The 20,662-nt window shown below is 56.0% G+C and overlaps 3 protein-coding genes across 8 annotated transcripts in view; 2 read left to right on the top strand and 1 right to left on the bottom strand.

Annotated features, from left to right (window-relative positions):
• Window positions 1-8: 8 nt before the first annotated feature.
• TAF7L (TATA-box binding protein associated factor 7 like) lies at window positions 9-5,889 on the top strand. 2 transcript variants are annotated; one of them, XM_063416513.1, is made up of 11 exons: window positions 9-203; window positions 1,437-1,515; window positions 1,656-1,789; window positions 2,147-2,273; window positions 2,472-2,530; window positions 3,509-3,581; window positions 3,963-4,079; window positions 4,181-4,369; window positions 4,471-4,583; window positions 4,852-4,911; window positions 5,473-5,889. In XM_063416513.1, the coding sequence occupies exons 1-11, from the start codon at window positions 24-26 to the stop codon at window positions 5,515-5,517; spliced, it is 1,176 nt and encodes a 391-aa protein (XP_063272583.1). In that variant the 5' UTR covers window positions 9-23; the 3' UTR covers window positions 5,518-5,889. The 2 variants fall into 2 exon arrangements, with proteins under 2 accessions (XP_063272583.1, XP_063272584.1); XM_063416514.1 differs by having other exon boundaries at window positions 82-298.
• A 482-nt stretch (window positions 5,890-6,371) lies between these two features.
• Window positions 6,372-9,683, top strand: LOC134560708 (aryl-hydrocarbon-interacting protein-like 1). Its single transcript, XM_063416984.1, has 6 exons — window positions 6,372-6,467; window positions 6,931-7,110; window positions 7,295-7,483; window positions 7,560-7,736; window positions 7,840-7,981; window positions 8,389-9,683. The coding sequence occupies exons 1-6, from the start codon at window positions 6,372-6,374 to the stop codon at window positions 9,681-9,683; spliced, it is 2,079 nt and encodes a 692-aa protein (XP_063273054.1).
• Window positions 9,684-10,647: 964 nt separating this feature from the next.
• Window positions 10,648-20,662, bottom strand: part of DRP2 (dystrophin related protein 2) — a 30,198-nt gene continuing 20,183 nt past the window's right edge. For 3 of the 5 annotated variants that reach the window (XM_063416818.1, XM_063416815.1, XM_063416819.1), the window contains 13 exons: window positions 19,002-19,203; window positions 18,725-18,810; window positions 17,909-18,066; window positions 17,624-17,790; window positions 17,245-17,356; window positions 16,293-16,429; window positions 15,998-16,063; window positions 15,252-15,317; window positions 14,838-14,981; window positions 13,963-14,200; window positions 13,706-13,826; window positions 13,466-13,552; window positions 10,648-12,699 (listed from right to left, as the gene is read on the bottom strand). In XM_063416818.1, coding sequence (XP_063272888.1) covers window positions 12,680-12,699; window positions 13,466-13,552; window positions 13,706-13,826; window positions 13,963-14,200; window positions 14,838-14,981; window positions 15,252-15,317; window positions 15,998-16,063; window positions 16,293-16,429; window positions 17,245-17,356; window positions 17,624-17,790; window positions 17,909-18,066; window positions 18,725-18,810; window positions 19,002-19,203 — 1,604 coding nt within the window. In that variant the 3' untranslated portion in view covers window positions 10,648-12,679. Of the gene's footprint in view, window positions 12,700-13,226; window positions 13,347-13,419; window positions 13,553-13,705; window positions 13,827-13,962; window positions 14,201-14,837; window positions 14,982-15,251; window positions 15,318-15,997; window positions 16,064-16,292; window positions 16,430-17,244; window positions 17,357-17,623; window positions 17,791-17,908; window positions 18,067-18,724; window positions 18,811-19,001; window positions 19,204-20,662 lie in introns of those variants that run through there. The other 2 variants (XM_063416816.1, XM_063416817.1) reach the window with 2 other exon arrangements.

Genomic DNA, 20,662 nt, shown 5'->3' with positions numbered 1-20,662 from the left:
GCTGGAATGGGGCTGGAACGGGGATGGAGCGGGGTGGGAGCGGGACGGGAACGGGGACGGAGCGGAAGGGGCGGCGCGCCGGGCGCGGCTTCCGCGGGGCGGGCGGAGCCCGGAGCGGAGCGGGAGCGGGGCTGGGGGAAGCTCTGGCAGCCGTTCGGGCTGGGGTGTCCGTGCAGGAGCCTTCCCGAGGGCGAGGTGACAGCGTGAGTGTGGCGGAGCGGGAGGAGGCGGCATGAGCAAGGGCAAGGACGATGCCCCGCACGAGCTCGAGAGCCAGTTCGTGCTGCGGCTGCCGCCGGTAAGGGCTCGGCCCGTCCCCGGTAAGGGCTCGGTCCGTCCCCGGTAAGGGCTCGGCCCGTCCCCGGTAAGGGCTCGGTCCGTCCCCGGTAAGGGCTCGGCCCGTCCCCGCTGAGGGCTCGGCACGTCCCCGGTAGGGGCTCGGCCCGTCCCCGGTAAGGGCTCGGCCCGTCCCCGGTAAGGGCTCGGCCCGTCTCCGGTAAGGGCTCGGCCCGTCCCCGCTGAGGGCTCGGCCCGTCCCCTCGGGCTCCCCCGAGTCACACCGGGCTCAGCCCCGGGTGGGTTTAACAGCTGCGGGTCTGGGAAGGGGTGTGGAAGCAGGCCGGGTGCTCTGGGGCGTGGCTAGCCCATTCCCACCCTTTTGAATGGATTTTACACGGCCATTCCTAGGGAGGTGCTCTGGCCACACAGAGCAGGAGGTTCAGACAGCTAGAGGGTTTGGGAGGAACTTTCTGTAAGGATAGAGAGTTAACAAGTACTGGCTCTTGAGTTGCAGTGGCTATAAGTGCCCAAGGGCACGGCTGCTGTTTGTTAGGTTTTAGAGCTGAGACTCTCTTTTTCTGGTGCCCGGAAAACCGGGATGACAGGATGATAAACTAAAGCACAAGTTCCACCTCACCATGAGGAAGAACTTCCCATTCAGATTGGCAGAGCACTGAAACACTTGTCCATGGAGGTTGTGGAATCTCCCTCTCTGGAGGCATCCCAAACCCACCTAGATGTGTATGTGTATCACCAAAGGGGTGATACATGCCATACCTTGGCAGGGGGGTTGGACTGGATGATCTCTTCTTCCAACCCCAGTTATTCTGGGATTCTGAGACTATATCCTGCTGATAGCACAAAGGACTGGTGATGAGAGCTCTAACTGCCCACAGTGCTGTGGAGCTCTGGCAGGTGTCTCTGCCGGGGACCTCACACCACTGTCGCAGCTGTGTCATGCCAGGGGTGTGGAGAGCACCCGGAATCGCAGAGCCACGGCGTTAACGTGGTGTTGGGAGGAGGGTGCAGCTCACCCTGGGTCTTGCAGTTGGTATCCAGCATGTGGATGGCAGGTGTTCAAAGCTGGGTAGGTTGGGCAGAAGCCTTTGGTAATTCTTGGAGGAAGCACACCCGCTCCTGAAGAATTCCCTTCTCAGGAATATGCCTCGACTGTGCGGCGAGCAGTCCAGTCCGGGAACGTCAACCTGAAGGACAGGCTCACCATTGAGCTGCACGGTGAGTGAGCACCCCTGCCTGTCCTCAGGTGAAGCTGTGCCACTCGCACGTGCTGTCCTGAGGAGTTCCTGCTGCCCAGGGCTGTGCTGCCTGGGGTGGCTGTGCAGCCCCAGCACTGAGCTGTCCCTTGGCTCTCCCAGCCGACGGGCGCCATGGCATTGTCCGTGTGGACCGGGTGCCGCTGGCGGCCAAGCTGGTGGATCTGCCCTGCATCATCGAGAGCTTAAAAACCATTGACAAGAAAACTTTCTACAAGACAGCGGATATCTGCCAGGTATGAGCTGTCCTTCTTGCCTGCACCAACAGCTTAATTCTCATTGCTCCCCTCGCCAGGAAAACCCTTGTACACTTTGGCAACTGGACACCCATTATAACATACCCAATTCCTGTCTCTCACAGTATTAGCAGTTTAAAATTCCCCATTCCGCTTGGTGTTTAGAAACCTCATTCCTGAAGTGTGAAATGTGATTGTCCTTGTGACAGCCTTATCTTGGATACAGCTGCTGTATCCAGCTGAGCTGGGGGTGCAGCTGTGTTTCCCACACCCTGTGCCCCTGAATCCCTCTGGCTCACAATATGGAGTGGGCAGTCACTGTTCCTTCACATCCTTGTGTTTGTGTGGGGATTCCAGATGCTTGTTTGCACTGTGGATGGTGATCTCTACCCGCCCTTGGAGGAGCAAACTGTGGCCACTGACCCCAAGGCAAACAAGAAGAAGGACAAGGACAGAGAGAAGAAATTCATATGGAACCATGGCAGTGAGTAGAGGCTGTGCCACGCCCCTCCACCCCAGTACCCCACATCTGAGCAGGATGCTCACAGCTGCCAGGCACTGGTGGTGCTGCTGCTCCTTTCCACGGCTCTCTCTGTTGCAGAAGGGATCTTCTCCCTTCTGACACGTGCTTCTCTCACTGGGCCATCTGCCTGACAGATGAAATCTGTTTCCTCTATCACAGTCACTCTTCCCCTGAAAAATGTACGGAAGCGGCGGTTCCGGAAGACAGCTAAGAAGAAGGTGAGCTGCTTCTCACTCAGATACAGATAAAATACCCAAGGGCTAGGAGGGCAGAGACATTACAGCTGTAACTGTGATCAATCCAGAATCATGTGTTTTCTAAACATTTGTTCACTTTCCTTGCCCAAGATGAGGGTGTGGATAGGATAGTAGATTGAAGCACTTCTTTGGGTGCTTCCTCTGTATTTTCCAAGATGCTCCTGAGGGGAAAATTCTCTATGCAGAGTACTGCTGAATCTCATTCCTGTGGCTGCCCTGCTACACCACATCTCTTCCTGCTCTTAGAGAAGAAAGGAAGACACATGGAAATGAGGCTTCACTCATTCCTGCTTTCCCAGCTTAAATCTTCTCTGTATGCATGGCCCTTTCCCTTCCCCAAATAGTACCACTGTCATTTCAGCTGGGGGAGTGACAACAGATGGAGCTCAGAGACTGTCTCTGTGCATATGCACAAGCCAGGCAAGGCGTTGGGGAGATGCAGCACCCTGAGGCTGGGAAGACTTGTTCTTCTCTCCTTTGCAGTTTTTGAGAACAGGGTTGAGTGTGATTTTGCATGACATTTGGGAAACAAATTACTTGAGACGTTCTTGTAGCCCACAGGAGAGATTTGATATCACTGCATAAAATTCCTGACTAATTTAAAAATGAAAAATGAAGCCGTCTTTTGAGTGGGGTGGGAAGGAGTTGAGTTGAGTTGACCATCAACACCTCAAGGACTTTCTGCATAGACACAGGAAGTCTTAAAAAAACCCGTAGTATAAGCAGAAAAGCGAGAGCACTCAACCTACCAAGGTACAAAAAAGATGGATTGTTTTTTGGAGGGTACATAAATCACTTCACAGTTAAATATGAGCAAATTCTGAGCAGAAAGCAGAAGATAAGAAAGCCTCGAAACAGTTCTTTATCCAGAGGTGAAGGCTTGTAGTTGGCACGAGGCATTTAACAGTGTCTGTGTTCTCTTTCCCCTCTCTGGCCCAGTATATCGAATCTCCTGATGTGGAAAAAGAGGTGAAGCGTCTCCTGAGCACCGATGCTGAGGCTGTCAGTGTCCGTATCCTTTGAGGGGCAAATAAAGCTCAGGAGTAGGACAGGACGTGTGTGTGACCCAAAGAACAAGCTTTGTGTGGGTGTGGGACACTGGGAGATAAACACACCAGAGGCACTGAAGTTTTGGAGCTTCATCTTGACCTTGTTCAAAGCATATTGTTTCTTCAAGGTGACTTTTCTTGTGGACTGTGCAGTTGTACTGAGAAGGAACTGAAATAGTAGAGGAGAAGTTATCAGGAAGTCTGGGGTGTTTCATCCTGGGTATCCATAGGTACAAGGCCAGACTGGTTGGAGTGGCAGTGATCTGCCATTTTCAACCTCTTCCATCACAACTGCATCTTCCAAGCTCCTCTTTTTCCCTTGACTCACCTGTTCCTGCTGCCAGGCTGGGAAGTCATTGCTGAAGATGAAACAAAAGAAGTGGACAACCATGGTTCACTCACCAGCCTGGACATCTCCTCCCCAGGGATGTCAGGGCACAAGCAGGGCCATGGCTCCTCAGGTGCAGTGGGGAAGGCTGTTTTATTTCTAGCTGTGGTCCCTGGCAGGCCAAGGGCACTGGCAGGTCATCAGCTGTGTTTTACCTCTTTTGCCCCCACCTAGAACACGATGAACTGCGGGAGATATTTAATGATATCAGCAGCAGCAGCGAGGATGAAGATGAGAGGGATCATCATGATGATGAAGACCTGAACATCATGGACACTGAGGAAGACTTGGACAGACAGCTGCAGGACAAGCTGAACGAGTCTGATGGGCAGCAGCAGGAGAATGAGGGGTCCAACCAGATTGGTGAGTGGGCAGCAGAGCATGGCAGAATTGTTGGGATGCCAGGCAGGCTGTGCTTCCCAGCTCTGCTGCTGCTCCGGGTCTGAATTCCCTCTCCCTTCCAGCCATGGGCATCCAGAAACAGATTGACAACCTGAAAAGTAAACTCCAGGAAACTCAAGACAGGAGGAAGCGCCAGGAGGATCTCATCATGAAAGTGGAGAACCTTGCCCTCAAGGTGAGAGCTCTCCTGCAGTCTCTTCAAACCTGCTTGACACAGCTCACTGTTAGATCCAGCAGGCTGATTTGGACAAGCCTTTGCCTGCTGGGTTAAAAATAGCTGTGGTGGCCCTACACACTACAGAATTTCCCCATGGAGGTGAAGTAACCTGTGAAACTGGAGGAGGCAAGGAGCTGGTTGTCAGTGCACCATTTGACACGCTGTAGCAGCAGCCATTCTGTTGAGAACACCCTGGTAACTGTGGTTTTTGTGTTTGTGTCTGCAGACCCGTCTGCAGGCCGTGCTGGATGAGTTCAAGCAGCAGGAAGAGCGAGAGAAGCAGCAGGTGAGGAAGCTCCCACAGTGGAGTGGGAGGTACTGGGGCACAACACCGTTCTAGGCTTGGCCTGACAGAGTTCCTTGAGTCTTCTACCTCAGCTGCTGCTGTGAGCTCCAGTGTCACAGGTCAGGGGGGGTTGTACCTCATTTGTAGTTGCATGGAGCCTCCCAAGGCAGAAGGAGATACAAGGAGCAGGGTTGACATTAGCCTTGCTTCTGGAGGAGCCAAAACGTGTGCAGTCAGCAGTCCAGAGCTGCCAGGATTTCTGCCTGGGGTAAAACACCATCCACAAACCTGTTAGCACCCGTGTACTGGCAGTAGGGTTGTGGCAGATGTCCTGTCTGGGCAGCTCTGTTCCAGCCAGGTACCAAGGCAGGAGGTTCTCACTCTCAGATCCCTGTGGGGCAGTGCCAGTTCTGGCCCAGAGGAGCCCAAGCACAGCTCCAGGCAACACACAGGGACAGCAGCCACTGCTGTGGGTGGAAGATGTGCAAGAACACAAAAATGCTGGGGCTGCCCGGGGTCTGAGATGGTGCCTTACTGTAATGTCTCCCTGCCTCTTCCCAGATGGCATCCCTGCAGGAGCAGCTGGAGTCCCTCATGGAGAAGTGAGGCGTGGGCCTGGGTCTTCATGAGCAGGGCTGGAAGTGGTGGTCACCTGCCACGCCGAGGTCTTTGCTTCAGTCACACACTTCTGCTGCCACGTGTGCTGCTGGGCAGTGGTGGAGGATCTGTGTCCAGAGCTGATTTCACATCCACTGTGCTGGGTTTGGCTGGTGGAGCTAAAGAATTGGACTGTGCCTGTGAGAGCAGCCAAAGCAGCAGATTTACTGTAAATAGTCAGCACTGGCCTCCCCAGGACAGTGCTGGTTTCTGCATCTTACTGAGTCTTGGGCTTGATGGACTGTGGCCTGGTAAGAGTTTGTTCTTGTGTTTGAGGAATACTTACATCTGCAAACCAAACTCAATAAAGTTTCCTTTTCAGCCCTGGTCTGTTCCTTTGTGGTCTCCCAGCTGCACAGCCCCTGGCAGGGAGCCATGCCTGGCACCTCTGGTGGGGCACTGCTCCTTCCCCAAAGTGCTCTTGGTGGAGCTGGGTCAAAAGTGCTGTCACTTGGTGGGAGGAACGAGGCCCTCCTGATCAGGGAGTTCCTGTAATTCCTCATAGACTATGCAAGCAAATCCCAGATTAACCTGGCAGGGTGGGAAGAGGATTAGAAGGGCAGTTACAGAAAGCAACAGAGGACACCGGGGGCTCCAGCGAGTGTGTGCTACGAGGGGACGCCTCTGTCACAACCCCAGGGCAGGGGAAGAAGGCTCTGCCCCCAGCACACAAAGGAAAAAGTCAGCAGGAGCCCTGGAAGACAATGTGTATGTCCAGATAGTCAAGAAAGAGACACCCAAGAAGGAGGTGGAGCTCTAGAAGGGACAGAGCGTGCTGGGGTGCGTGTGATCTGTGAGCAGCCATGGAAGAAACCTACCTGCTGAACGTGGAAGGGGTCAAAAAGAAGATTCTGCATGGAGGCCGAGGGGAGCTGCCCAAGTTGCAGGATGGGAGCAAGGTAAATTGTCTGGGTTGTTCCTGCAGAGCCCTGGGAGTGGGTCTGATATCACTGCCCATTATGCTTCACAAGCCCAGGTCTGGGGATGAGTGAGAGCCCCTTGTGGGCAGCTGAAATGTGCCTTTCCTGCCATGTGCTCAGCAGGAGTGAGATGTGTCAGTGGGTTGTTCCTGGGAGATTCCCCAGCCTCTGATCTCTGTGGGTTCCACCAGGTCCTGGTGCACACTGTGAGAGCACTGGGCTATAAAGGGGGATCCCTAGGGAGAAGCAAGCTAGAGCATGGTTGCATGTTAAGACATTTGACCATCTGCCTGCTGTCTCAAGTGGGCAAGAGGCACAATCTCCTGCTGTGGAGGGAGAGCTGCCAGCCAGATCAGCACAGGGCTGGGAGCAGGCTTGACCCCCCAGCTGAGGTCACGGTGGCTGCTGAGGGGAGTCTCACTCCGGGCTCTCTCCGGGCCAGTTCACCTTCCACTTCCAGACGCTGAAGGACGACTTTGAGCGGACGGTGATCGATGACAGCCGGGAGGCTGGCATGCCCATGGAGATCATCGTGGGCAAGATGTTCAAGCTGGAGATCTGGGAGACGCTGCTCAGCTCCATGAGGATTGGGGAGGTGGCTGAGTTCTGGTGCGACGCCATTGTGAGTGAGGGGCCCATGGGTGCCCACTTCCCTCCCTCCTGCAGAGCCAGGACACAGGACCGTGCATCTCAGAGATGCTCCAGCCTTGTCTGGTGCAAACTCTTGGCCTCAGCACCACGGGGGCTGCCCAGACAAGGGGGTGCAGTCGTTCCCCCAGGGCTGAGCGGGTGCTCCCCTCTTGCAGCACACAGGCATGTACGCCCTGGTCTCCAGGGGCATGCGGAGGATCGCGGAGGGCCGGGACCCCCTGGAAGGCCAGAAGCACCGCTGTGGCATGGGCAACATGTTTGACTACCACAGCACGGGCTACGATGACCTGGACGAGCTGCAGCGGACGCCGCAGCCTCTCATCTTCATCATGGAGCTGTTCCGGGTAAGGGGGATGGCAGGGATGGCTGCCAGGGAGGGAACAGCTGGCACAGGCCGCTCAGCCCCTCCTGCTGGTGCAGGTGGAGGATCCCTCAGCGTACAAACGTGACACCTGGGCCATGAGCAAGGAGGAGAAGCTGGCAGCAGTGCCTGTGCTGCACAGCGAGGGCAACCGCCTCGTCCTGCGCAGGGAGTTCGCCCAGGCGGCGGCCAAGTACCAGGAGGCTGTCATCTGCCTCAGGAACCTGCAGGCCAAGGTGAGCAGCACCAACAGCTCTGGGTCACACCTCAGAGCGCTTCCCTGTGTGCCCTGGGTGCCTGGGAGGGGATGGACTCAGCCATGAGGTGCTCGTGGGGCAGGAGAAGCCGTGGGAGGACGACTGGCTGAAGCTGGAGAGCCTGGTCACGCCGCTGGTGCTCAACTACTGCCAGTGCCAGCTGGAGCTGGGCGAGTACTACGAGGTGCTGGAGCACACCACGGAGCTTCTCCAGAAGCACAATGGTACCTGTGCCCCTGCATCCCACCCCCTGTTGTGCCCCCGGCTCCCAGGGACTCCATCCTCTGAACCCCCATTTGTGACAATGCTGATCCTGTGTCCCTCTGCCTGTGACAGTATCCGTGTCACCTGGATCCCTACGTCCCAGTTTGCCCTGCCCATGCACAGTGCTCATGGCACTGGTTTCCCCTGCCCTCACTGTCCCCCTCACCCATCACACCACACCGTAAATCCCCTTTCCACGATGATCCCTGCCCTCCCTGTGCCCTGCTGTGGCAGTGCATAGCCCAGGTCTCCCTGCAGCTCTGTCCACCCCAGTGCCCCATGTGCTTCACGTCCCCTGGTGCCCAGCTCCTGTGGCTGGTGGCCCTGAGCTGCAGGACCCCTAGTGAGGGCTCTTCTCTCCTGGCAGACAATGCCAAGGCCTATTTCAAGCGGGCAAAGGCCCACGCTGCTGTCTGGAACGAGAGGGAGGCGCGGGAGGATTTCCAGCGCGTGGCTCACCTCGACCCCTCCATGGCGGCTGCGGTGAAGAAGGAGCTGAAGCAATTGGGGGAGAGGATGAGGAAGAAGCATGTGGAGGACAGGAAGCGCTACCAGGGCCTCTTCCAGTCATCCCAGGGTCTGAAGGGCCGTGAGAGCAGGGAGGTGGGTGATGGGGCACCGCAGGGTGAGCCTGGAGTCCGGGAGACCCCTGGGCAGGGGCAGCAGGGTGCTGAGACTGAAGTGACAGAACAACCCAGGGCTCCCCAGGCAGAACAAGGGACCCCCAGGGCTGGGGGGGAAGGGGCAGCACCAGGAGGAGAAGAAGCCCGGGGAGAGCCTGTGGGACAGGAGGTGGAAGGGAGGGATCGGGCAGCAGTGGGGGAAGAAGTAAACCTGGGTACCTGTGTGGCAAAGCCAGAGAGCCTGGGAACAGAGGAGGGAGATGAGAAAGAGGAGGAGAGGGAAGAGGAAGAAGAGGAGAGGGAAGAGGAGAAGAAAGAGGAAGAAAAAGAGGAGAGTGAAGAGGAAAAGGTGGAGAGGAGGGCAGAGGAAGAAGATGGAAAATTGGAGGAGGAGAAGGAGGAGGGGGAGGTAGACAAGGAAGAAAAGGAAGACAAAGGGGAGATGGAGGAGAAGGTGGAAAGGGGAGCAGAAGAAGAAGATGAGAAATTAAAAGAGGGTGAAGAAGTAGAGAAGGAAGAAGAAAACAAAGAAAAAAAGGAGAGGAAGGAAGAGGCAGTAGTGAAAGGGAAAGTGGAGAAGGAAAAAGAGAAAGAGTGTCTACCAGCAAAAATAGAAAAGCCTAAAGCAGGGAAATGTGGGACAAGAGGGGAGACAAAAGCAGCAGGGCTCATGCAGGGGTTGGAGCAAGGAGCCAGTGGAGCAGAGGGAGCTGGCACAGGGAGTGAGGCCCAGGCTCAGCCAAAGAGAACCCCACATCTGGGGCCTCCCAGCACAGGGCTGGGTCCAGCTGAGGAGCCCCCAGGGCTGGAGGATAAAACATCTGGAGAGGCTCTGGAAGAGGTGAGTTGCAGGGGGCAGGGAGCAGGCAGTGCACAAGAAAATGCTGGGGCAGGCAACATCCCCCCAGAGATGGGTGGAGGGACAACATCCCCTGGGAAAGGTGAGGAGCTGGGTGGAGGGGCAAAAACAGCAGCCAGAGAAGGGGGTGCTGCACCCCTGGAGCAGTGCAGCAAAGAGCAGGGCCATGACCAGCCCTGAGAAGGGTCAGCCATCAGTGACAAGAGGCACAGCATCGGCAGCAGGGCTCCTGTTTGCCGGGAGGCTGCGGGCTGGCGCAGCAGTGACACGGGGACACCGCTGTCCTGACCCTGCCCGACTCAGCGGCTCCAGCGCCTTTCAGCTGGGCGCCACCGAGCTCTGCTGGCTGAGAAATAAAACCTCTTCCCTGGCGCCGTGGCTGGGTTTGTTCTGAACGTGAGCCGCGTCCCCGATCGCAGCCCGCAGCTCCGCGGAGCAGCAGAGGTGCTGCTCTTGACAGGGGGGTCACGGAGGCTGCATGTCACCCCCACTAAGGTCCTGAATCACTCCTGAGTGAGTGTCCCCCAAACTTCCCTCCCGTGTCACTGCCAGACCTCCCAGGCAGGGCTGAGAGCAGATCCAGCCCAAAAATTGTCTGTCCTGGGCAGGCTTCACCATCAGCCAAGCCTGGGCAGTGGAGAGAGCCCATGGCCTAACCCTGAACTATTTTTCATCTGAATCCCTTATTGTGCCACAAAGGCACAGCAAATATGGGCGGCACTTGGGACTGAGGCACCCAGACACGTCTGGGCACTGAAAACTTCATGGAGCCCCAGAGAGAAAGGAGGGAGAGGATCTTCTCTGCCATCCCACTGCTCTCTGCCTATCCTGCCCGGGGCTGAAGGGTTTCCCACAGCCAAAGTTCCTGGGTGAGGAAGAGGGACTGTCCCCACACACCCTGTCCCCCACCTCAGGCCTGAACAGACCGTGCTGGAAGAGGATGAAGATGGTGGTGGGGGGACACAGCTGTGTCTGGGGATCCTGGGGCTCTGCTCACAGCCTCTGTTCTGCCTCAAGTGCTGTGGACAGGCAGGGTGGCAGTGCAGGCTGTGTCCCAGCAGGAGCAGTGCCAGGATGGCACAGCAACAGGAGCTGACTCAGCCGAGGCGCTCAGACAGAAGAGGCCAGAGCACTGATCCAGGTCTCAGTATAAATACAAATTTATTCTCTTTCCAAAGCAGAGATGCCACAAAGCAGTGAGCACAGCAGCACCACAGTACATGGTTACCAGAGCATTAGCCAGCCTGCTCCCCTCCCTGACACATCCTGGCTCCCAAACACAGCCCAAGCACCCAACCTGGCCACCTCTGCTCCCCATGCCTGGCACTGGGGCCAGCAGCTCCGTCCTCACCCTGCCTTTTTTGTTCCTCCAGTGCCCCCCAAGGCTGGATACTCCTGACCACACCCTCAGGCCAAGCCTCACTCTGCTGCTCCCCACACTGCTCCCATCCTGCCCCAGGGATAACAGAGGGGTCCAGCTGGGTCTCACAGGCTGGCCTGTGCTCCCTCTCACTGCAGCCTGACACAGCATGCCCAACGCCACCCTCCTGCCACCAAACTGCCCTCCTGCCACTCACCTGGACAGGGGACAGCAAGGACAGCCACCCACGCTGCTGCCAGCAGACACTGCAGCACTAAGTGCTCAATACCCCTGGCTGTAAGGCTCACACCGCATTGTCCCTGGTGTGGGCACTGCTCCTCACTCCTGCCAACACCCCAGAGCCAAGCCCACAGCCCTGGGCCTGACCCCCTGCCCCGGTCACAACCTCCCTGGACAGTTCAGCACCGTGTCCTGTCCCAGCCAGCAACAACAGCCCTGGCTCTGTCCTTGCAAGCCCTGTTTAAATCAGATGTTTCACCCCAGTGTTTCACCCCAGCCCTGCCCTGGCCCGAGGGCTCAAGCCTCTCATCTCTCCACAACCTCTCCAGAGCACCAGGGCCATCTCAGCCCCCTGCTCTGGGTTACCCTGCAGCACCTGACTCTGCCTTTCTCGACATTACACAACCCAAGACAGCCAGCCCCAGGGACCCCTGGGGACCAGGAGCCACCAGCCCAGGCTGCCCTGCCACCTGGCAGAACAGCCTCCCTTCACTGCCCCACGGGACCCTTCCCACGAGGGCCTCCAGCCCCCCAGCTCCGCTCAGAGGTGGGGACAGCAGCAGGGCAGCAAGGAGGGGCCCTGCCTGTCCTGCTGCCCATCCCCCCTGCCCTGCCCTGCACCAGACCAAGGGGGGCTCAGAGATGGAGAAACCCCTCCCTGCAGGAGCTGAGGCTCTGCAGGGATGGAGCTGGGTCTGCAGGACAGGCTCTCTGCGCCATGGCAAAGGCACAGAGCCCCAGGAGAGCAGGCAGGATGAGGAACCTGCTGTGGATTCAGCCCTCCCTGAGCTCCCTCAGCAGCCCTGCAAGGCAGCACCAGCAACAGGGAAGGTGCTGGTTCCCCTGGGAGCAGGAGTTGGTCTGGAAGTGAAGGGCAGCTACACTTAAGGTATTAGAGTTTAATAGAGTGAGTCCATGAGAGTATTTAAATACAGTATATATATATATAATATATAGAAATATATGCAAATTAAACAATAAGGCTCTGTTATAAAGACCCTCTCAATATAAGGCTACTAGCTGGGCTGAAGCTCTAACATGGACTCAATCCCTACTCCATAAACCTCACAGACTCTCTCCTGGTGCCTGGCTGGCTGCAGAGCCTTGGGTGGCAGAGTTCAAACCATAAGGCTGGCAACTGGTTGCTGTTATAAAGAGTTATTCTAAAAACTATGGGGCTCCAGGAGTGTTTTGGTGCCCTTAGACCTGGAGGCTCCTGGGCATGAATGAAGAGTGGGATGCTGAGCTCTGCATCCCCTGAGACCTACAGGCAAAGGCAGCAGCCTGTGATGCCAGGGGAGACAGGCAGTTTTCATGGCTTCAGTTTTCATCTGAACCATCCCACCCAGGCTTGGACACTACAGCTTAGTGACCAAACCCCCTGGGGAGCCCACAGTCCCACTCCTGCATGACCTATGTTCCCCTGAGTTCTTCTGGAGCTGGCAAGCATCCTGCACCACCAGCTCGGAGGGAGTCTGTGTGAGGTCTGCTGCAGCACAGGGAGCATGGCAGGGAGAGAGGGGGAGGAAAGCAGCCAGGCAGCTGGTTAGGAAAAGCCTCTGGCTCACAGGAGGTGTTAGATAAGGGAGGTCATACCTGAAAGAGAAATAGACAGGTCAGGAAAACAGGACCCAGAGCCACCCGGTTAGAACGGGGCTGCTGCAGAGCCAGGAGGATCCTGCTCAGGGATGGCAGAAAGTGGGCAAGACTCTGCATGGGCAGACCATGACCTCACGTTAGTGCTGGCACCAAGCAATGCCTCCCTCTGGCAACCTGGGCAAGAGACCAAGGGATGCTCCTGCACTGGAGCACAGAGGGAAAGAGCAGAGTGACCAATACCCAAAACCCACTGAGTGAGTGGAGTGCCACCCACACACATCCCCCAGTCTCATCCCTGCTGGGAAGAGCAGTCCATGAGCAGCCAGGAGAGCCTGCACCATTGCTTCCATCTCACCAGGCTACTGCAGAGGGGTCAGGACAGGGATGGAGCCAGGAGCTGGCTCAGAGCTGTCGCTGCAGGTGGTGCTGGCAGATCTGTCCATCCTCACGGTGGGAGCCCCACGGGGTGCAGGGTCCTGAGCAGGGCAGGAGGCTGCCTTGCAGCTCATCACAGGGATCTGTTTGGTCTGTGCTCTTGGCAGCTCTGATCGCCTCTCCTTGCAGGTGTGAAGCCTCCTCCTCCTCCTCCTCTGTTCCCAGGCCATGCACCCTTCCCAGCAGCACTGCAGCTGCAAAGCTCTTGGCTGAAGCACTGCGGGTCAGCAGCTGTGGCAGGGAAGCTGGGATGGGGACGGGGCTCTGTGGGGAAAACCTCACCTGAGGGAGCAGTCAGGAGCGAGAGAGGAGGATTTCACTCAAGTACCTCGAGAGCTGGGGAAGGCGCTCCGCAGCTTCTCCATGATGTCTTCCAGGCACATGCTGACCTCCTGGGTTTTGGCTTCCACCTCATCTGCAGTGGGAAGGAGGGCAGGGGGGTATGAAAAGGCTCTCTGACATCCACCTGGCTGCCAGCATCTCTGCAGGGTGGCAGGGTGCAGGCAGCTTCCTGCAGAGTGGAAACAAGGGAGAAGGGCCAGGAGCTCAGCCCAAGCCCAAACCTCACCTGCAGTTTCAGTGTCAGGGGTGTTGTGCTCTTTCTCTTTTGCCTGGCTGCCTTCTGACTGATGTGGGGATGAAGCCAAGGAAGAGGCTGCTGAACCATTGCCTTCTGACTCTGCTGGGGGCTGGAGTGAGAGGAGTGGTTGTCAGAGGCTTGTTGTGATCCTCTGTCCTTGGCTTCCCCTGCTCTGCCCATCCCCTTTGTGCCACTGTCACAGCTCTGCTGTGGCAAAGCCCACCCCATCCTTGCTCTGAGCTCACCTGCAGCAGCAGCTCCCTCAGCCTGTGCAGCTGTGACTCCAGCTGCTTGTTGTGGTCCTCCAGGATCTGCATCCGTGTCTCCAGGCGGCTCTTGTGCTGCCGGAGGATTCGTGCCTCTGCCAGGAGCTCCTCATTCCGTGGGTCCTGCACGGACTCAGGAGAGCCTGTGGCCAAGGTTGGAGACTCCACTGCCTCATCATGCTGCCATTTCAAACGTCTCAGCTCTCCCTGGAGGATCCTGCAGGACAGCCCAGGTCAGCATCCCCCCAATCCTTCCTGGAGACTGCTGGAAACACCCGGGAGCTGCACTGGGGATGGCCCATGGCTCAGACACAGCTTTGCCATTTGTGAGGCTGAAGGGCCAGGATGCTGCACTGCAGAGTGGGCTGTCTGTGGTTCTACCCCACACAGGGGGTTCACAGATATGCAACCACATCCCAAGAGGCTGAAAACAAGGGCAGGGAAAGCATCACCTCCTCCTGAGCTGGTGTGCCCTGCCTAGAGCCTCACCCTGTGTGCTCCAGAGCAGCAACACCACTGCTCATGAGGGGCTCAGGGGCAACACAGAGTCCTCTGGGCTCACTCCAACCTGTCTGGGGCTCAGGAGGGAACAGATTCTGTGGAAGTAGGAAGGAATATTTTGGGGAACAGAGCCATCTCCCTTCGTTGGAGAGCATAAACTCACTGAGTTTTAGTGCTCAGCTTAGACTTTAGTGCTTAGCTTAGCACTAAAAACTTCCCTCTCAGCACCTGCAGTCCCCACCTCCAGACCCCACAGCCTCCCCTGGCTCCCCTCTGAGCTCTACAAGGCTTCCCCAGTCTCTTCCCCCCTCTCAGGCTATGACCCCCACTTCCAGAGTTGCCCATGTCCCTACCTGTTTTCATCCTCTAAGTGGGCCAGGACTCTCTCCAGCTCTCCCTTGTCATCCGTGTTGAGGCTTCCTGGAGCCTGCTGGCTGCCCCCAGGCTCCCTGTCGGTGATGGGGCTGGAATGGCGCAGCAGGTACTGGTCCTCGTCCCTGTTCCAGCAGGGGGAGAAACACCTCAGTTGGAAAATCATGGGATTTGTGTACCCTTGGGGAAGGACAGCATGGAGCGAGGCAGGGACACAGGGGAGCTCCTGCCTGCTCCAGAGCTCAGAAGGGGCTCCCCGGTAGCTGGGGGTGCCCCAGAGCCTCTCACTCCATGGGACTGGGAAGGAAAACATTTCTGTACCCTGGCTAGGCATGGGTAGAGCCACAGGAGCTCTGACCCATCAGGGGGTGAGGAGGAGGGAAAGGAGAACTCACAGGCTGTCATCAGGGGACAGGCTGTCACTGAAGAACGAACAACTCTGGCTTTCCATCTCTGCAAGCCTGGAGGGAAGACAAAAAGGTTGAGACACCCTAGATATCTGCTCAGGGCACCCTACTTGCATCAGCCCCTGCAAAACTCCTCTCTGGCAGGGTCCCCCACCTGGCCTGCACCAGTCCACCCTTCTGCACAGGCTCTAGAGAGTTCTGCCTTTTTAAAAACCAAAATACACTGCTGCTCTGGGTGTAAGTCTCTGGAATAAAGAGCTGCTGCTGTGCAGTCAGCTCAGCCTCTTCTCTTACAAGCAAAGGAAAGGGGTGCAAAAATTCCAGCTCCAGCCTGGGACCTGAGCTACAATACAGACTCCCTTGGGTGCCCACAGTGAGGGCAGAGGCACCACAAACCACAAGGCAGCAGCAGTGGGAAGCTGGCAAACAGCTGTGGTGAGGACACAGAGCAGGACAGGAGGGATGTGCCTGCTGAGAATCCATCCAGCAGCTCATTCTGGGAAGAGCAGGACAGCACATGGAGACTGCTGCATCACTGAGATATCTGCTGTCAAATGCATGGTCTTTGCTGCCAATTTACACAGCATCCCAAACATCCCAGGCAGGTTTGCTGCCTTTGCAGCGTGCTGGGGGAGGTGGAGGGGTCTGTGAGGATCTCTCTGCCCCAAAGCCCCCCCACACCCCCCAGGGCCGTGCTCCATGCCCAGCAGGGCAGCAGAGCCCAGAGGTGGTACCTGCTGGCAAAGTGCTCAATCCGGGAGTGCGTGTCAGCGTGTGGTAACATCGGGGAGGAGGCTGGGCTGCAAGAGAGGCACAGCAATCAGCAGGGCTTGGGAGGGGCTGAGGAGGGCCAGGGATGGGCTGCACAGAGACTGAAACCTCTGTGCCTTCTGTGTCATATCACCCTCAGAGCAGGTGCTCCTGCAGCCCTCCCCCAGGACTCCCACACGAGCTGAGATGCTCTTTCCATCCCCAGAACCTGGCTCTCATTCTGGGGCAAAGACATCACCCAGGGCACAGGCAACTCACGTCTCAGAGCAGTCAGCCTCGAGCACGGACTGCACGGGCAGGTAACCCCTCTGGGGGTGCTTGCTGAAATACTGCTTGGAGCGAAACTTGTTCTTCAGTGTCGTGGCAAAGTCCCTCATGTTCTCACTGGACGTGGTCTGCAGAGACACAAGTAAGACAGAGGGGCCTGTTTAATGGAAAGTGGGGGATCACAGCTCAGCATCCACAGGAGAGAAGTTTCCTCCAAGGGGGAAGAGGCAGATAAAACTGAGGAGGCAAGGAGGGCACACAGCAGCTCTGTGAGCCTGTCATGGGGCTGGCACAGGCCAAGCTGGGCACTGGGGCCATGCACCCTGCTCACCCCAGAACAGCAGGGACACGGGCAGCCTCCAGCAGGCAGAGTTTATCTGTTTATTTTATGATAGCTTTGGTTTCTTTTTCTTTTGTTGAGGTTAGGCTGAATAACATGGGAAATGTTAAGTTCGAGTTTGGACTTGGAATGTTTATTATTTTTTAATTTATTTATAGTATTTACAGACTCACTGGCTGTGAGCTTAATTTAGCAAGCTAGAAAATGAAGGCAAAATGGAGTGCTTCTAATTCTTTCTAAGGTTATTTAAGCACTAAATACTTAATAACAAGATGACATTTATATTATTTATGTTTTTGATCTAATAATGACTACTCAAGGCCCGCAATGCAGGCCTTTTATACTTAATCACAGGAAATTACCTAAACCCATGAAGAAGAAGGAAGAAGGGGAAGAAAAAAGATTTAGATAACATGTAGAATTTTCTGTTTTGACTCATACACATTACCATCTACTAAAATCTTAAAATCTAAGTTTCCAGCATTCCAAACAGGTACAAAACCACACAAAGGGTTCAGTTGTGGGGCTGCAGCAGCCTGAACATGCCAAGAGCTGCTGCTCTGCTGTGAGGCAGGGCCCTCCCAGCCCAGCCCAGCCCCTTACCGGGGTGTAGTACTCCATGATGGGGTAGTGCAGCTTGTTGCCTTTGCTGGCTCTCCCAGTGAGGAAGCAGGTCTGGCAGATATCCACGTTGAACTGCTTCAGGCTCCGATACCTGCAGAGGTCAAGAGAGCAGAGGGAAGCACTGGAAGTGATCAAAGCACAGGTGTAAAGGCCAAGAAGAGGTCAGTGGGAGGGGATAGAGGTGGCCTGTGGTGCTCTAACACCCCAGTGAACCCACAGTGCTGATGGCTGAAGTCCCCAGAGGAGCACTCTGCTCCTTGCCCTGAGCTGGCACCTGCTCTGCCCTGCCTGAAGCACTGCAGAGCACAGAGCAGACTCAGCTCCCTCCTGCAGGACCCCACGGGGGCACAGCCCTTACCTGAAGCCCTTGATGGGGCACTGGCGGCACACGGAGCACTTGGTCTGGTGCTTCACCTGCTCGGCCATGGCCACGCGGTGCAGCACCGCCAGCCACACCATGGACTGCGGCTCCAGGTTGGCCCACTCCAGGAACTGGGATGCCTCGATGGCAGACTTCCCATTACTCTGGGGAGGAGGAGGAGGAGGAAGGGGCTGCTCAGAGCTGGCACGTGGCCGTGGCAGGGTGCAGGTCCCCTGGCACCCAGAGCCTGTCCCCAGCAGAGCGTCACTGCCCCGCACTCACAAAGCGGAAGCAGCTGCGGATGCTGGGCTCCACATTGCTGCCCCCGAAGGCGGCCACCTCCCCGAGCTGGCGTGGGACCTGGATGGCCTCGTGGAGCAGGACCCCGAGGTGCCGCTGGTCACACAGTCCCCCGGCGTTGGCCACCTGGCTGAAGAGATCTGCGGGCACGACAGACACGCAGCTGGCACCCCGAGAGCAGCAGGCACGGGGGAGCAGTGGGGACACACCAGGGATCCCCTCCAGCAGAGAGCTCAAAGAGGAAAAGCCTGAGCTGTGATTAAATAACTTTTACCAGTATTCTTCCAGCTCCTAATAACCAGTTTAGTGTCTTTTTCAGACAGGGGTTTCATACATCATTTATTAAACAGCCCCAGCTAGCCTGTCCCCTATGAATCATCCCTTTATTTAACCCTATGCTACACAACATTCCCCTACACAATACTCCACAGTTAAAATGCAGTGAGCGAAGCAATTTGCCCCAAACCTACATCCCCCCCAGCCATGCACCCCCTGGTATTTTCCTTCTGGAAAGCACTGGGTGACTTTCCTGTGTGCCTTCTCTGCATTGTTCCTTACAGTGCCATGCAAGCAAGATCACTGCAGCACCAGTCAGTCTACAAAAACACCCCCGAATTTTGGTGGCGTAGGCCCAGGGAGGGAGGGAGAGGTGATGATGCAAAGCAGCTTAGTCACTGCAGGAAAGTCATTTCTTTGCTCTTTCTGGGCAAAGAAGGTCTAAGCCAGGAAACAAAACCAGTCCTGTTTTTCCCAGGTGAATTCACACCAGTTTCTAGGGGAGGGAGACAAGGGACTCACACTGGAACTTCTCCTTGACCTCTGTCCCGCACAGACACGCGATGCCCGTCTTGAAGGAGAGAGCCCTCATCTTCCCACTGCGGCCACTGCAGGACAAGACATTGCACAGGCTGGAAAATGTTCCAGAGTGGTGTTTATTTTTATTTTTTGGCAGAGGGGTCATCAAGGCAAGCACACCCCACCAGCAGGCAGAACCTTTCTGCCAGCTGGAAGAGCAGCACGGAGGTTTCCTCCTGAGGACAGCAGCCCAAAGCTGGAGGGACAGGGGGACAGGCACCTGTCAAAGACATTGAGCAGCCAGTTGAGGCTCATGTCCACACAGAGGGGCACGTTGACCAGGATGCCCCGCTCCTCCTCCAGCCGCTCGTAGAGGGCGGTCAGGCAGTGGATGACCTCCACCACGTCCATGGCTCGGTCGCTGGGCTGCAGGTCGTGCTCGTTGAAGATTTCCAGAGCCGTGGCCAGGGTGACCATGTCCACTGCACAGAAAGCAGAGGGATCAGAGGGGAAATCAGAGAGGTGAGAACCAAGAGGAGAGAGAAGCAGTCCTGCCCCCAAGGGGCCTCCTTCAAGGAACCAGGAAGAATTATTTAGTAATTCAAATAGCAGGATTAATTGCAGCCTTTTGCAGCAAATGAGACAGCTAATCTTTCCTTTGAATCCAAAACTTGGAGTTGGAAAGAAGATAAAAAGACCATATTTTGAAAACATTTTCCTTAGCTTAAATGCAATAGGCATAGGAAATGATGGACAGAATTTTGTCCTCTGGTTGTTGGAAGCATGGTTTTTCTAGCTTCCAAAAAAGATGCAAAATGAATGATTAAGCTTTAAAATCTTCCTCAAAAGAAAGCAATCACTTTCTAGACATGTTTCCAATACATGAAATGTAGAAATTATTTCCTGGAAGTTTCTATCACAACAGCACTGCAGAAAGGAGGGCAGCTTCTAGAAATTTGACCACCTTCAAGGTACTTGGACATTTTCCCCAAAATTTGTCATAGGTACTTTTCAAAGGTTTAGATACGTCCTTATCTCACAAGTGCCCTAACCTGGGGCAGTGTTAGTCCCACTGTGTTGGGAAAGATGCTGGTAGGATGGGTGCAGCTCCTAAAATTTCTCTCTGGCTTGTAAATCTCTCCCAAAATACCACATCTCCACCTTGAGCCACCATTCTCTGTGACCTTCCTTCCTCATTGCCGTGTCCAGCCATGGCCATGAAAATGCCACCCATGGAGGGCTCTGTGCAGACCCCAGTGCTGGCCCCTCTGCACGTCCCTGTGGGGCTGGTGTGGGGAGGTCAGGGGGCACAGACCCACACAGACCCTACAAGCAACTGCCCAGAGATGGATCAGACCTGTCTCCAGCTCTGACAGGGTGAGGGAGTTAAAAAACCTAAAACAGGGCTAGGACAGCATGAGAGCGTTGCTTTCAGATTTCCATGGCTGCAAGTTTTATGTGCTACTGAGTTAGCAACCAACATTATTTCTTTCCTGAAAGTCCTTCCATCTTTGAGACCATTTTTATTCACAGTACCCAGGGGACTGTGTGCCTTTTGCACACTGTACCTTCACTCTGTGGAAAAATCCTCCCTTCTCCTGTCAAAGCTGCTACACTTGCACTGGGAAGCCCCGGGTTCCCTGGCAGGGAAAATCGCTCCTGCCCACCCTCGTGTCCACACTGCCCACGGCTGCATATGGCTCTGATCTATCCCTCACTGCCTCTTCCCTGCACAGCCACTCCACCACACTTCTCACCGTGGGAAAGCTGCCTTGGCAACCTCCCTGCCCTTTTCTCAAGTGTATAGTGAATAAAGAGCACTTATTCAAGTCATTTCTGGGGTGGAAAGAAGGCGACAGTGCAGCTTGTGAGATGCAAGAGATGCACAGACAGCACACAGGAGGACTCTCCTTTGCTCTTTGCCCTTGTTTCCTCTCCACA

This window comes from Prinia subflava, chromosome 20 (assembly GCF_021018805.1).
Source record: "Prinia subflava isolate CZ2003 ecotype Zambia chromosome 20, Cam_Psub_1.2, whole genome shotgun sequence".
Taxonomy (NCBI): domain Eukaryota; kingdom Metazoa; phylum Chordata; class Aves; order Passeriformes; family Cisticolidae; genus Prinia; species Prinia subflava.
Note: the sequence above shows the minus strand (reverse complement) of the source record. Positions and strands in the feature narration are given on the sequence as shown.

Coding starts and splice junctions, on each gene's coding strand:
- TAF7L (XM_063416513.1), top strand. CDS start 24: ATGGAGCGGGGTGGGAGCGGGACGGGAACGGGGACGGAGCGGAAGGGG. Junction 4,370..4,470: donor TGAGGGGTCCAACCAGATTG/GTGAGTGGGCAG, acceptor TCTCCCTTCCAG/CCATGGGCATCCAGAAACAG. Junction 4,584..4,851: donor TGGAGAACCTTGCCCTCAAG/GTGAGAGCTCTC, acceptor TTGTGTCTGCAG/ACCCGTCTGCAGGCCGTGCT.
- LOC134560708 (XM_063416984.1), top strand. CDS start 6,372: ATGGAAGAAACCTACCTGCTGAACGTGGAAGGGGTCAAAAAGAAGATT. Junction 6,468..6,930: donor AGTTGCAGGATGGGAGCAAG/GTAAATTGTCTG, acceptor TCTCCGGGCCAG/TTCACCTTCCACTTCCAGAC. Junction 7,737..7,839: donor TCAGGAACCTGCAGGCCAAG/GTGAGCAGCACC, acceptor CTCGTGGGGCAG/GAGAAGCCGTGGGAGGACGA.